General features: G+C 48.2%; 2 protein-coding genes across 2 annotated transcripts in view; one reads left to right on the top strand and one right to left on the bottom strand.

The window, feature by feature from the left end:
- The window catches only part of LOC110072446 (nuclear receptor ROR-beta), a 28,449-nt gene extending 21,249 nt beyond the window's left edge, over positions 1–7,200 (bottom strand). The window contains exon 1 of the mRNA XM_020780805.3: positions 4,652–7,200. Within this exon, the coding sequence (XP_020636464.3) occupies positions 4,652–4,658 (7 nt within the window). The 5' untranslated portion in view covers positions 4,659–7,200. The remainder of the gene's footprint in view (positions 1–4,651) is intronic.
- The window catches only part of MOB3A (MOB kinase activator 3A), a 337,768-nt gene that overhangs the window by 141,076 nt on the left and 182,463 nt on the right, over positions 1–14,229 (top strand). The gene's annotated exons all lie outside the window — the stretch shown is intronic.

Below are 14,229 nucleotides of genomic sequence, written 5' to 3'. Positions count from 1 at the left end.
GGAGAGGGTGGGAGAGGTTCCCCGGCCAGAGATCTGGAGGGGCCCCAGGCGGATGGCAGATGGAGGACAAGTGGAGGATTCGGAAAAGCAAGAGGCCCGGGTATTTTCAAATGGTGGGCTCTCACCTCTGGCAAACATGAGTTCATCTATTTCTTGGAGTGGGCCAGGAATGTCCACCCTGCCAATGCTTCAGGCAGTGGTTAACTGCTCCCGCAGCTGGAGGTTCCACCCAGCCCTTGTGCCTAAGGGACCCCACTGGCCGTTCCCTCTGCCCACCCATTTGTGTCCTCCTTTTCCTCCCATCGTCACAGTCAGCAGCTGCTGCTGCTGCTGCTGCTTCTTAGGGCAGTAAGTCCCACGGGCAAATTTTGTGCTTGTATGAGAAAATGGGGCCAGGAAAGAGCATGGTGTGTGCTGGGAAGGGCAAGGCTCGGAAGATCCAGGTTTGTTTTTTCCACCGCAAAACGCTGTGGGTGGCCGGTCACCCTCTCTGCATCCTCTCTCCGTCTCCCTTTCCCGCTGGACTACAACCTCCATCATCCCTAGTCGAGTGGCCTAACTCCAGTTTTGAGCCTCCATGAGAACAGACCCATCGTAAGCCCAGGAGGATTTCCAGATGCGTTGACTTGACGATTCCAGAATGGCATGACCGGAACTCTTGTCATTCTCCTACAGAAGAAGACTTTTTCCTGAAAATCTCAAAATCAACTCCAAATTTTTCAAGAGATGAAAACACCCGTTGGTATGATCCTGCTCGTGAAGACCCAGGCACCTGTCACTGACATGCTCAGAGGCACTCTTTCCACGTGCCAAGGAGTACAACATCTGAACAATGACAGAAGTGGGGGGGGGGAAGAAACCGCATCGCCCGGGCCAAGACAATGTCATTCGGATGCAAGAAAAAGGGGGCCCGAGAGAAAAAAAGGCCGAACGGCTGTTCCTTCGACTGCCTTTGCAGCCATAACAGAGGGATTGGAAGAAGGCATGATTGTGGTTTGTCTGTACTTTAAAAACAAAACAAACCCAGGATTTTGAGTTTCAGGATGAAGGCCCGCAGGGTAGAATGGAGAAACCACGTGGCACCATGTGCCGCGGAATCATCCATGAAACCATAAAGGTATATACATGGGACATGTCACGGGGAAATAGTGCTGGATGCTCCGTGCATGTTTTGACACACACACACACGTTTCCACCTCCCTCAAATCACCAGCACGGTATTAATGCACACATGGTCAAAGTCCAGTTCCGCTCCTCCTTGCGGTCCGAACCCCCTCGGCTCAACTGACTGACGTGAGCGCCAGCTTTTCCCCCCCGAGTCCTGCATTTTCTCTTCCCTGTGAACCCTTCTAAGAGTCTTCCATCCGCCCATCCATTTCTCCCCTCCTGCCCCTTCCCAGGACCGGATCCCGCCCCCTGCGCTCCAGCAACAACCCCCCACAACCCCCCCCCACTTCTTGGCTTCACCGCAGCCATGTTCGAACGCTTCGTGCTGTAGCACAGCCAGGCAAGCACCTCAAAATGGCCGCCGCTGAGAAAACATGGCGGAGCGTTCGGGGCTCGAGATGACACCAGACCCGAGGGGCTGGCTGTTGAAGACGTAGGCAGGTGTGTGTGGGTTCACAAGATGCACAGAAGTGGCCTCGTTTTGTGTCATAACAAAACCCACAGGCACAGTGACACACAACGCATGAGAGAGACCCCTCTGACCATAATAGAAAACCAAGACAAAGCGTAGGTTAAAAATGGATGTAGGTTCACATTCAAGGAGGGGCAGAGAAAGATTAAAAACATCTTTTGAAGGTGCAGAGGATGTGTGTGTTTGGCAGAAAAGCACACCAGCTGCCAGTTCACACAGATCTCCTCTTCGTGCCCGAATTCTTCCTTATCTTCCCCCACCAACAACCCCGGTGGAGGTGTATCTTCAAAGCAGCAAGACTAAACAAAACAACAGTATGTAACAGCAGCCACCACCACACTCTTTCACTATATTGTGAAAGGCCTTTTCGGTTTCCACCACCGTGAGGCGCAAGCTTTCAGATTGCACAGAAACCTTCGGCCGCCGAACAAGCCCTTGGAGACCCAGAACGTGGACGTTGTTTGCGAAGCTTCCACCCTGGCCTCCCAAACAGCTTCTTTTGTAAACCACGATGGCCCAAATCTTCCCAGCCAGTCCAAAAGAGTTACTTTTCCAACCCCAGTTTTGAGGTGAATTCCACTCCTAAGCCCTTTTTCTCAGAAGTAAACCAAGGACACTCAAAAGGTCTTCCTTTCCGTAAAGGGGCGGGGGGATGTGGCCTTGATGGATAACAAAGACGGAGAGGAAAAGACATGTCTATATTCCAAGTCATAGCCTTTCTGATCTCCTGCAAAACAGGTTTTTGGGCGATCTTAACCTCTATGGAGGTCATGACCCTTTAAAAATTGGGTCAGCCGATGACAGGAACAGGGGGGTGGAATGTACACAGGGTGACACACCACGAAACACGGGATCAAGGGAGGCTCGCCTGATTCACGAGTCGGGACGGGACCCAAATCAAAGTGAGGGAAAGGGGTGTGCCATACGGAGGAGAAGCTGCCTGGCCAAAGATCACCCTGACCGAGAATGTCCCAGATCCAAAAATCCCCCCAAGGAAACCGGTCAAACGGTTCACATCAAATCAGCCGATTTGGGTGTTTCCCCCCCCCAAGTCATTTCGAGATGCCCGAATGTTCATGCCAGCCATTCGAGAGCTGGTTCCATTGGGTAACACAGCTTTGGGGTTTGGGATTCAATGGCGCACTCACCCCATAGCACTCCCCCTCAAACACCCCACTTCTTCCTGCGTAATTTATCCCCGGTTGTGCAAATCGCACACACCCACCGCAAGGGCCATCTCGTGGACTGAAGGCCGGTTCCAAATACATACGTGGAAATTTACACGCACACAGTGCATTAGAAGTAAAACAACTCAAATTTTTAACCAATCGTGTTTGCTAGGAAATATTTCCCCAAATAAGTCCCTTTTCACCCCTCTCTTGTCTTGCTGGTGAATTTTTCTTTCTCTCTCATCCTCTCCCCCCTCCTTTTAAAATCTTCGTTTCCATGTTCGATCAGTCAAGGGGAAAATTGTGCCCAATGACGACCCCACCCACTCGAGAAGAAGACCACACCTAGCCATGATTTTGAGCGGAAAAAAAAACCTGTTCGTTGCCATTCGCCCATTCGTGGCAGGAGCCACAGGGAAGGGAAAGAAACCCATAAAAATATGGAATAGAACAGAATAAATCGGTTTTCTTTGCTAAGGGGGAAATGATGCCAGAGTAGCTGCCTTTAGGAAGAGTTCACCCAAGCATGTGCAGAGTACATGATCCACACCAATTAAAAAGCCACTGCTGGGAACTTCTCTTTTTTAAAAAATCTGGAAATTATGGGTCGTATTTTTGTTCTTGGGCATCCACATGAAAATAAAGGGGATCAGATGACTCCACCCCCATTCCTATGCAGTTTGTACTTTGCAAAGGCTGGCTGAAATTCTCAATTCGGGAACCCCTCAAATTCTATGGAGGCTGACAACCCAGTGCGAATTTTGTGAAGGGAGGGAAATATGGATCCCGCAATCTTATACACATTTCTTAAGCCCCAGACCTCACTGTGGTCAGCACGGCTGATTCTGTTTTTTAGCATTGCAGCTGGTCCTATAATAAGCTGTTTGTTTTTTTCTTGAAAACCCTATTGGAGAGAAATATAAATATATAAACCCACACATATTTGCGGATGGAAGTCGGATCTCTTCAAGTTGTGGTCTTTTTGTCAAATTTTCCTGGGGGACACCTCAGCAAACATGTAATTTGGGTCCACCAGGAAAAACCTTCATTCCTTTACGAGTTTGGGGTTCGCTTCATCCCTTCCGCTCAAATCACCGCTGTTTGGAATAATAACGTAATCATTGCAATAATTAATAGCACAGCAGGGAGGGCGGCAACAGTGCCCCCTCTTCCTTTTGGTGGGTTCTCCTTTTTCTTACCAACCAGCATAAATATTTAATTTTTGTGTGTGAGGGTTTGGGGTTTGTTGGGGTTCTTTTTCCTTCGATTTTTTTTAAGAGCAAGAAGAGAACTGAAGGCGCAAACCCGTCGAGAAAGCACATTTTTCCCGGACAAATCATGCTGGCAAGACTCTCTACTTTTCAAATCTTATTTTTCAAGGAGCTCAGCCGGAAAGAATGAGCTTTAGTGAAAGCTGGAAAGGAAATAGACACGGTATTTCAAGGAGACCACGCAGAGCCCCCCCAAAACACCCCTGAAATGAAGCATTTCTAAGCCGGCAGCTCTGCTCATGACAGACAGACGAGAGAGCAAGCCCCATTGACTATAATGTCACCTACTTCTGAGTAATCCCAGCTTTGCAGGCTCAACACTGTATACCCCTTTCCCCTGGCATAGCGGGATTTTTACATGCTAGTCGTCCTCCCTAGTTTCCTGGTGTGACAGTCAGTATCCTCTCCCCCATGGGAACAAATTTCGAATATTGAGCAAAAACACAAATTTTTGGGGAGGACGAAGGAAGCCAGATCATGCCCTGATCGCACTTATCAAGTCTCCATTTCTCCTCAAGGAGGGGAAGAAGGGAAAAGAAAAAGAAAGAACCACATTTCCAATGTCTACTTACCCCTCATTTTCACTGGACTTCTTTTATTTCTCTTCTGGGAATCACATGAAAAATTCGGGGCCGCCACTCCTCAGGGACAAGGAGAAAAGACAGAAGAAATCGCTATAGGATACGGAGAGATCCTAAAAGTGTCCAGTTTGGGATCTCTCCTCTTGGCTCCTTGTTTTGCAACCGCCCCGTCTCCTCTTCTTGGCAGTTGGCTTTTATTAGTAAATAATAGACTTGTCGTTTCTTCCTTCTGATCTTTCTCTCTCCACACTTCCCCCCTTTAAAAAAAATCCCTTCTTTCTCCTCCTCTCTCTCTCTTTCTCTCTCTCTCTCTCTTCCTCTGCCAAGCACTTCTCCAGTACTGTTAACCTACTTTCTGCCACAGCCTGATTGCAAAAAAAGGGGAAAAAAACCATGAGGAAATTCGCATGACAAGTCCTGAGGCCGGAGCCCCGCCTACCACCTGTCAATTTCACCCTGAAGCTCCACCCCCTTCAGGCCCAGAGCTCCGCCTCCTGTTTTTTTATCCTGCTTTTTTCATTATTATTTTTTTTAAATCTGTGTCATTCTCCTCCAGTTTCCTGCATGATATAACTCCTCTCTGTCTTGTTTTTCCATGCGCCGTGTATCTGTCTGTCTCGACACGTATAAGGAAAACAGAATACATGCAATGATTTTTAAAGAAAGAAGGTTTGTTTCGGCTGGAAGGCGGCTTAGAGGAAATCTGGGCCGCTGGGCTGCCTTCATGAGGCTGACTATAAAAGGTCTCGGCAAGCTTTCGAGATCACAGTGGTCTTCTTCGGGGTGATGTTGCCCCCCTCCCCAAAAAAGCAGGGTGTGTATATGTGGGCCACCTCTATCCAGCATGCGGTTTTAAGGTACAATCAGAAGAAAATTGACGATGCTAAAGCAAGGCAATGATTCATGGGGTGTTTTATTTCACTCCACGTGACTCCACAATATCACCAAAGAGCTGTTCCACCAAGCAAAGAGACACTGAAAAAAAATGAGAGTTTGTGCCTGTTTGTTTTCCTTTTCCCTCCGTGTCCACCTTTCCTCTTGTGCTGTGTCTTTGTAGATTGATAGGCAGACATGGTCTTGCTCAGTGTCCTTTATCTTTGTTATTATTTTAAAAATGGTATCTAAGCTGTTCCAGGGGCATTTCCAGCTTTAGAATGGATAGCAATACTGTAATCAAGTAAGCAGTAGAGACACGGGCCTCGGAGCATGTTTCCACAGCTCTCCTGTTGGCATCAAGAAGACTTAAAGTGTTCAACATTGGTCATATTGTGCTTTGGTTTCCCCTCTCCTCTCCCCCATCAACCCCTTTCCATGAGGACTAGCGCCTTTCAGTAGCTTTATTTCACCAGATTGAACTGAAGAGTCAACTTTACTTCCTGTTCTTTCAGACCTCTCCTCAGCCCCAATGGCGCCACCTGGTGGATGGCGAGGAATGCCCAATTTGGAAGACCCAAACAAGGTAAAAAAAATGAATTGGAGGTAGAGAAATAACCATGTGATATCTTTTAAAACGAATATTCTAATTGTTTCAACGTGCTTTTATTTAAGACTTTTACTAATTGACATGTTTAATAGAATTTTTTTTTAAAAAAAAGAACATTGCAATTAATTATATATTTAAATTGCTCCATCACTCATGTTCTCACTCATGCCGTGGGAGAGAGGTGGGAGAACCATTATGTACATGGAAAAATCAATGGCACCTCCGAAATATACAAATACGTCCTGCGACCCTTGCGACTTAAGGAACTGAATGCAATGGGCTGTCTGGGGAGTTATGGGACTTGTAGTCCCACAGACGAACAGTTGTGGGTTTACTTCTGCTTGCACTGTACACTACTTGTGGGGCTGAAATTCAGGGCCATGGGTTTTATTTTACAAGATCCATCCATCCATCCATCCATCCATCCATCCATCCATCCATCCATCCATCCATCTATCTATCTATCTATCTATCTATCTATCTATCTATCTATCTATCTATCTATCTATCTATCTATCTATCTATCTATCTATCTATGGCCACCCTAAGTCCGTGCTGGGTGCCGCCATGTCCCCTGAACCTATGGCCACCTTCATGAGGACTAGCATCACACCGTTGCCCTATCAGGCTTTGAAAAATCTAGAATCGCAGCTGGTGTTGGGGGTGATGCGGTCCAGAGGGGGGGGCACAGAGGACCAAGAGGCAGCCTGCTCCCCAGAGTCATCTGAAGGGTAGGCTTAGTGGAAGGCAGTGGGTGACCCCCTTGAGGCATGTTGGGGGAAAAGAAGTATCCCGACCACGAGGAGACCGTGCACGACTTCCGAGGCCGCTCGACGCAAGCAGGGCTGTCGTGCCAGATTCTGCTGACTCCAGGACCCGAGCAGTCCTCTGCCCAGACATGGTCTCTTGCTTCGGCCCTTTCTCCATTCTCTCCGTCTTCTTCTGGGGAAGACAGGAGGACGTTTCCGCTCAAGTAGGCCGGGAGATCCGATGGGTTCGGACGCATCTGCTCCAGATATGCGTGCCGCTCGTTCCGGGTGCCCAGCAGCGCTCTGGAGGTGGGGGGTGGGAAACACAACAACAGAGAGGGACGACCTTCGGTTTGCTGAATGCAGCTCAACCTCGCATAGAGCACGACTACAGTTGTTATTAATCATTGCCGTTATTATTATTAATATTGTTACTATGATTAGCAGAGGGTCCGTATTGATCGTAGACAGGGTGCAGGTGGGGAGAAAGCTAAGAGGCATGCAGGTGGGGCTTCTAACATGGCCGGGTGGGTGGATTTCCTTTCCTCCTGTCCAACAACCCGTTTCAAAGCAACGCTGGATTTTTAAAAAATAAAATGCACGCACATGAAATCAAGCCCAAGTTCACCACAAAGGGAAAAAGTGTCTCTGGGGAAACAGATGGCACATTAAACTTACATGTTACTGAAAGGGGGTGTGCGCCCCGCACCCCTGAAGATGGGGTGGTGGATGATGCCAGCCCTTCTGCTGTAGCCATTGGGACTCACCACCTTTGTGCATTCAGGCATAGAATCAAAATTCTATCACGCCCCATCTTTTCCGGCAGGCTTAGAACAATCACAATCAAGTCCCAAAGTGCCCTTTTGTAAAGCTAAGATAGTGTTTAATGTTTACTTGCTTTTTATTATTCAATTGTATTTCTATTTGCATACCGTTTCATTGTGTGTGTGCTTTTTTTTAAACGCTTCACTCCTTATGGTTTTAATTCTGTTCTTTGGGATACTGTGAGCTGCCTTGGATCGGGAGAAAGCGGTCTATAGATAAAACAAACAAATGAATTAATTCAAATCAGAAGAGGAGCTGAAGGATGGACCCGATGAGTGGCCTTAACGAGGAGACCTGACGTCACTCTTGGTTTCTCTGACCCTTTTCTCCCATGAATGGCTCTTTTCTCATCTTTTTCTCCTGATTCTATGAGTCTGAAAGTTCCTTCTCTGTCCGGTTCTCCTCGCCGTCCTTAATGATCCGGGAAGCGTGCGACAGGATCGGAGTATTATCTGTGGAGAGGAGGGCTTTGCCCCATCTCGCTTTGGAAGCACAGAATGGGTTTGGGCATCCGAAAGAATCAGAGTGTCGTCCACCTCAAAGGTCATCTAGTCTTGCCCGCCAGAAATCGACAGCCAGAGCTGAGCCTGAACAACGGTCATCCCCGTCGGAGTTGGATTTAAAGATACTTGATTTAAAGAATATCGCCACCATTTTCGCCCCTGAGTGAGATGGTATGTCATTCTCTCTACGTTCTGGGAGGGAGGAAATCGTTAATTTTTCATCTCTACCTCCAGACTGAGGGCTAACGGCAGAAAGAGTGTCCGATTCAGATGCGAGACCTGGGTTCGAATCCACTGGCTCTGGGATTTCACTGGGGAGTGGCCATGGGAAACCACTCCTCAGACATCCCGCACCGACCTTACTTAGGGTGCCCTTAAATTAAAAGTTCCTTGAGGGCACGGAATGGCCAAAGCCGGGAAACTTTGCTTTTCGGAGGAGCGACAATTCTCAGAATTCCCAGCCAGCTTGTCAGCTAGGGGATTTTGGACTTTGTAGTCCACAACAATTTAACTTTACCAATGACTGCTAAAACACCCTCCAAATGGGCAGGTTCGGTTTGCTGCACGCAAATATCTTATTTTATGCTTTGCCCATCCTGCTCTTTGTTAACCCCCAATGGCCGAATATTCTTGGCCCCCTTCGGCCCTTCAAAGGCCTGCTTGTTTCCTCCCAGTTCCTGGTGGGGACTCCAATTCCCACAATCCCCAGTGGAAGGATTCGAACTCTGGATTCAGCTGGCCAACCCCCATAGTTTCGGAGAACCCCGAATCTCGGAGGTCTTGCGACGAGCTTCCACAGGCCTGGTTGGAAAAGTGGCTCTGGGGGGCGGGGGGCGGAAAGGGATAGTTAGAAGTGGGAAGGGGGAGAAAGCGTCAAGAAGCCCCGCTTGAGCCCGACAGGAAGAAAAATAAAGGCAAGCATAATAGAGCCACACAGCCGGTTTCCTAGCACCCCTGGCCCACTGACCTACTTTGAGCATAATCGCCATTAAGAGCGCATGACGAGATGGAGCGTTTTCTATGGCAGATCCTACATTTGTGAGGAAAGGGTGGGTGGGCGAGCGGGTGGGAAGGCTGTCAACGAAAACGGGGGGAAAAGGGAAGGCTGGGTTTCGGGAAAGATGGGGGCCTCGACAGCTGTCCGTCTTGGTTTATCTGCTTGGACACTGACGGGAAAGACGACTGATGGAGAACCATTCAGAATGAATGCATTACATGCGCATGATAACCCTTCCCACTCTCCTTGTTGCATTTCAAAAGCAAGTAACTAATGGGGAGCGAGTTATTTTTCGGCAGCACTGAGCGCTGGGAGCAGATTGCTGGACTACAAAGCCCAGCATTCTGGAAGAAGGAGCCATGAAAATCAAAAGAGGACCAAACGGTGGTAGCTCTGCAGTGCAGACACACCTGATTCGGGTCTTCTTCAGCATCCATTTCTTAGGTTAAATAAACCCTGGTTTATTGTTCTGCCCAAAGAAGGAAACCATGATGAGATGAAAGTAGGGTTTGTTGGAGTGCGGCAAGTTTTCGGGCTTTTGTGGGGGGCTTGGACTTTTTGTTGTAAATCAAATTTGTAAGCTGGTATCCTTGATCCGCTTTAGTGGAATGTGCTAAGAACAAACTACAATTTAGTTTTGAACCTGGCTCCCCTGGAAAAGAAGACAAGAAAGGAGACACATGTGGCTAAGCCAAACAGAGAGTGTCACCAGCGAGCCAGAACTCTGGGGTTCTGAATCAGGCCTAGGAGAGGAGACGAGAGAGAGGATCGAATCATGCAGAGTTGCCATGGGCACCCTCTTCTGTGGGACATTGCGACTCTGTAAAGGAAATGAGGAAATTCTGCTGCCCAGACTCAGTCTGTATGTGTCTCTGCATGAGTCCTAACCGGAGGAAGCCAAGAAGGGTGCTTCTCAATGCGCAGAGTTGCAACGGGCAACCTCTTCTGCAGGGCTGTCCAGTTTTGTGAAAGGAAGAAGGGGATCAGGAGGCCCACGCTTTTGTGTTTCGGCCCGAGCCCTCACTTGGAAGAAAGAGAGATGAGTACTGCTAAACATACAGAGATGCAACAGGCAGCCCCTCGGGTGTGCATTTCCTGCTGCCAGACGAACAAGCCCTTTGTCGGATCAAGGCCGAGGCGATGATGGCAGAAGATCCTCCTGTCCCTCTCGGGAGCTGGCTGACCGAACGGAAGCAATGCTCAAAGCGCAGACTCACAAAGAGACGCGGCGAGCGGCCTCCTTGATGGTCCCCTGCCGGAGCATTCATTCCCTAATGTGTTCCGAGTGCTGCCCGTTTTGTCAGGCCTACCCGTGGGGGAATTATACGGCCCGAGCTGGCTACGATCCAGGCTGCTAATCCTCTCCTCGGCTTTGGGTTCCTTAATCTTCTTTCACCTTTCGATTCTACCTTACCCACTTAGGAGCCCTCCTAGGGAAAAAGGCGGCTATAGATAGGAGGAGAGCTCAGAGCGTCTCGCGCACGTAGGCATGGTTTTACGCGCAGGCACCCCAGGGCTCGGGGAAGCCATGTTCCTAGACTATGGAGCCCAGAATCCCCTCCTCCCTTCCACCATCACGGCCACTGATCATCCTGGGTAAGGAGATCTGAGACTCATAGTCGGGGGGAAAAAACTGTCCTTGAGCACAACCCCATGTATGTGTCGGCTGGCGACCTCAGGAGAGGTGAAAGCAGAGAGGGAGGGCTTATGAGAAGACTTTGTGGGTGTGAGCGGGTGTGATTGCATAGTTGAGAGAGAGGCCTTAAGTCAGTCACACAGCATTGGACGTGGAGCTGTCTTATGAGAGAAAAGACATCCGTGTTTACCCTGTCACGAACTAACCCCTTACCTTTATTTTATTTTATTTATTATTTTATTTTATTTTTCTCATGCTGCAACTTAGTTTATTTTAGCTTTGTGCTCGGCCACTGACTCTCCTTGCGAGATTGATTCACGGGACGTGGAGCTTTGAAGGAACCCCATCTCTGGATGGAAAACACAACATTTCCCTTATCCATAATACGGGATTTGATCCAGACAGAGAGAAACGTCATACATACACTGAATTTAAGTTTCTTTTAGGAAAGGGGAAACACTTCCTTGGGGGCACTATGATGTCCATGATCCCCTAGTAATGCTGGTTGAAGGATTATGGGATTTGGAGTCATATGTATGTACCCAATTTTTATCTAGCTGCTATGAGAGCAATGTCTGTGACTTTATTTTGGATAACTAATGAGCTCAGAGAAAAAAATGGCAGCTTTTGCAATTTATTATTTTTGCAAAAGCAATATGTGTTTCTCTAATGCGGTCTCCTGAAACACAGCTCTGATAAATCCTCTAGTGTAATAATTAAGAAATAAGGATGAAAAGCAAGAAGGGGGTGGGGAGGGCAGGATGGGGGGGAGATAAAAAGAAAATCAAAGGGGCAAGTCTCTCCCCCACCACTTCGAGAGTTTTGGGGTAATTTAACCATGCTTTTGTTGAGCTTGGAATTGGCTGCTTTTCCTCCCAACCCTGAAATTTTTTTCCTGCTTTAATGATTCCCCCCAATTCCCCAAAATCAATACAAAACTCAGAACGTCCACCTTCTGGGCTTCAGTTTGAAAGATTATCTCTCTGGGACTACAATACCCAGAAACCACCATTGATCCCGGGTGGGGTGTTTGTCTGTGACCAACAGCACCGAGTAGAACCAATACAGTGAGCCTTTTCTTGCTTCATAGGGAAATAACATAACACCCAGATCCGGGAGGCTTCAAGTCAAGCTCTTTAATATTTGGTTTTATAAGACAAGCAAAGCAAAACTGGCCCCAAAGCTTTTCAGGTTTCTGACAAGCTTAGGTTTTAAAAAGAGGAAGACCTCCAAGGAGTGGAATAAAGGAGGGAAATGTTCAAAATAAGGTGTGGAAGCCGGTGGTGTGAATTTCACCCGACAGAAAGTCAGCTCCGGGTTTTAGCTCGAACTTTGCTGGAGCAAAACATTCAATCTCTTGCTCACAAACAAGTTCAGCACCCAGGAGAGCTCCCGTTTTTTAAAATGGACTTTATGGAGCTGTCCGGGGTGCTGAGGCTTATCCCTATAAAAAGGGTCCGCTGACTTACCCGACTCCCAGAAGAGAGTTCGGAACAAAACCCGGTGTGGATTTATGACCCCCCCTATCCAAGCAGAGCCGCTAGCACATCATCATCACCACCAACAACAAGAAGAACACGCTCTACCCACAGAAAGGGTTCAAGAGCGACACAGAGTTAGGGTAAAATTGTGCCTCTCAGGGATGGGTCCAGATGGAAAACTGAAAATATTTTTGAGAACTATGATGCAGCTCACACTGGGGGATTGGAGAGGGGCCAGGTCACCCCTGTGCCTGCTGCTGTCTGTGAATGATGGGCAATGTCAATGTCCCGGCCTCCCTCTTTCTGGTTCCTGAGGGTGCCGCCCCTTGAAATCTGTTGCCTGAGCCATCTCTGTCCCTTTGCCACCTGACCCTTTCACAGTTGACAGCTTTCATTCTTCCGGGGGTGATTGAACGAAAGCCCATTGGGTTTACATCCCTTCGTGGCTTTTAGAGTTAATTCTGATTTTTACCCTGTATTACATGTTTTGGTTTCAGGTTTCATTGTAGGAGGCCGGTTACCTGGCAAAACCCAAAAGCTAGTCTCTAAAACCCATAAAAGATGTGATCATCCCCCCCAAAAAAACAGCATGTTGTTGTTGTTGTTTTAAAGTGGCTTTTCTGGGATGCCCACATTGGGGGCCACCCGAACGGGCCACTTTCTACCAGCGACAGAAAAAGGTCTGGTCCTTTTGAGAAACGTCTTTAAAACTGGGACTCTCCTGAATAATTCCTCCGGGGAAAAGTGTCATTTTGGGCCTGCCAAGTGGACTTTTTCATTGCTTCTGTTTTACCGACGCCGCTGACCCCGATTGAGAAATTTAGCTTTATTTGCTGTACTGGCAGAAAGGTTTATAATCAGAATTTTACAAGGCTCTCTCCCTCCCTCCCTCCCTCTCTTTCTCTCCCTCTCGGCTCAGTCATAACGCAGGCAAACACCAGCTTGTGTTTATAAGCCTATTTAGCGGCTTACGTAATTTACCATCTCGGCGTTATGAGGCTTTCTCTCCCGTCTAATTCAGGGCAGCTCTCCTCTCCGGCGAGAAGGGAGTCTGGAGCAGGTGGAGGAAAAGGACGAAGGCCCTGTAGCCCAGTTGCTTATAAAACAACTTTTATGCCTGCTTTTTGTCCTCCAGTTATGGTCCTTGTGTGCTCTCGGGTGCAGAATTTGGCTCTCGGAAAGCACCGAGTTCCCCTGAAAAGCACCAAAGGGATTATGTTTTTCGCTCCTACAAAGGTGGCCAGGTGGCCTCTTTGACCACGGACAGTCCTCAACTCAAAGGGTGGCCACGGAGCAGCTCTGCGTGGGAGCATCTCCTCTCTTTCGAAGGCTCTCCGCTCCAGCCTTGATTTAAAGGTCAAAGAACCCAGAGAAGAGAGATTAAAGACCTTGACATAACCCATCGTCCACAGTTGGTGGCCCATAGGGCAACAGGCACCTGGGTTATCCAAACCCATTCCCCCAGAATCCACATAAAAGGTACCGTCCCTCTGTTTAAAGTCCCAAAATCATTTCTTGTTAACCACGACAGTAATAATCTTAGAATGGCTGAGCTGGAAGGGACCCTGTAGATCATCCAGTCAAGGAGGCCCTGTGGGGGATTCGAACTCCCAGCCTTTGGCTCTGCAGCCCAAGATGTCAAACCCTGAACCGACAGCAGATGCGATCTTACGCAACTTGGTCCTTCTTTCCCTGAAAAGCACCGCAACCCCAACTCAAGTTTCTAGCTCTCATGACGCTCAGGAAAGATACGCTGAAATTTCAGAAAATGGAAAGACTTGGGAAAATTTAACCTTTCGCAGGGCTTGGGGTGGTGGGGAGGTGTCTCATCCCATTCGCTTCCTGTTGACAAAATTGTGGGACAAATTGATGCCAGACAGAAGATACGCTGCCTG

Source organism: Pogona vitticeps, chromosome 7, assembly GCF_051106095.1.
Source record: "Pogona vitticeps strain Pit_001003342236 chromosome 7, PviZW2.1, whole genome shotgun sequence".
In the NCBI taxonomy this organism is placed as follows: domain Eukaryota; kingdom Metazoa; phylum Chordata; class Lepidosauria; order Squamata; family Agamidae; genus Pogona; species Pogona vitticeps.
This window is presented reverse-complemented; position numbering and strand designations above follow the sequence as displayed.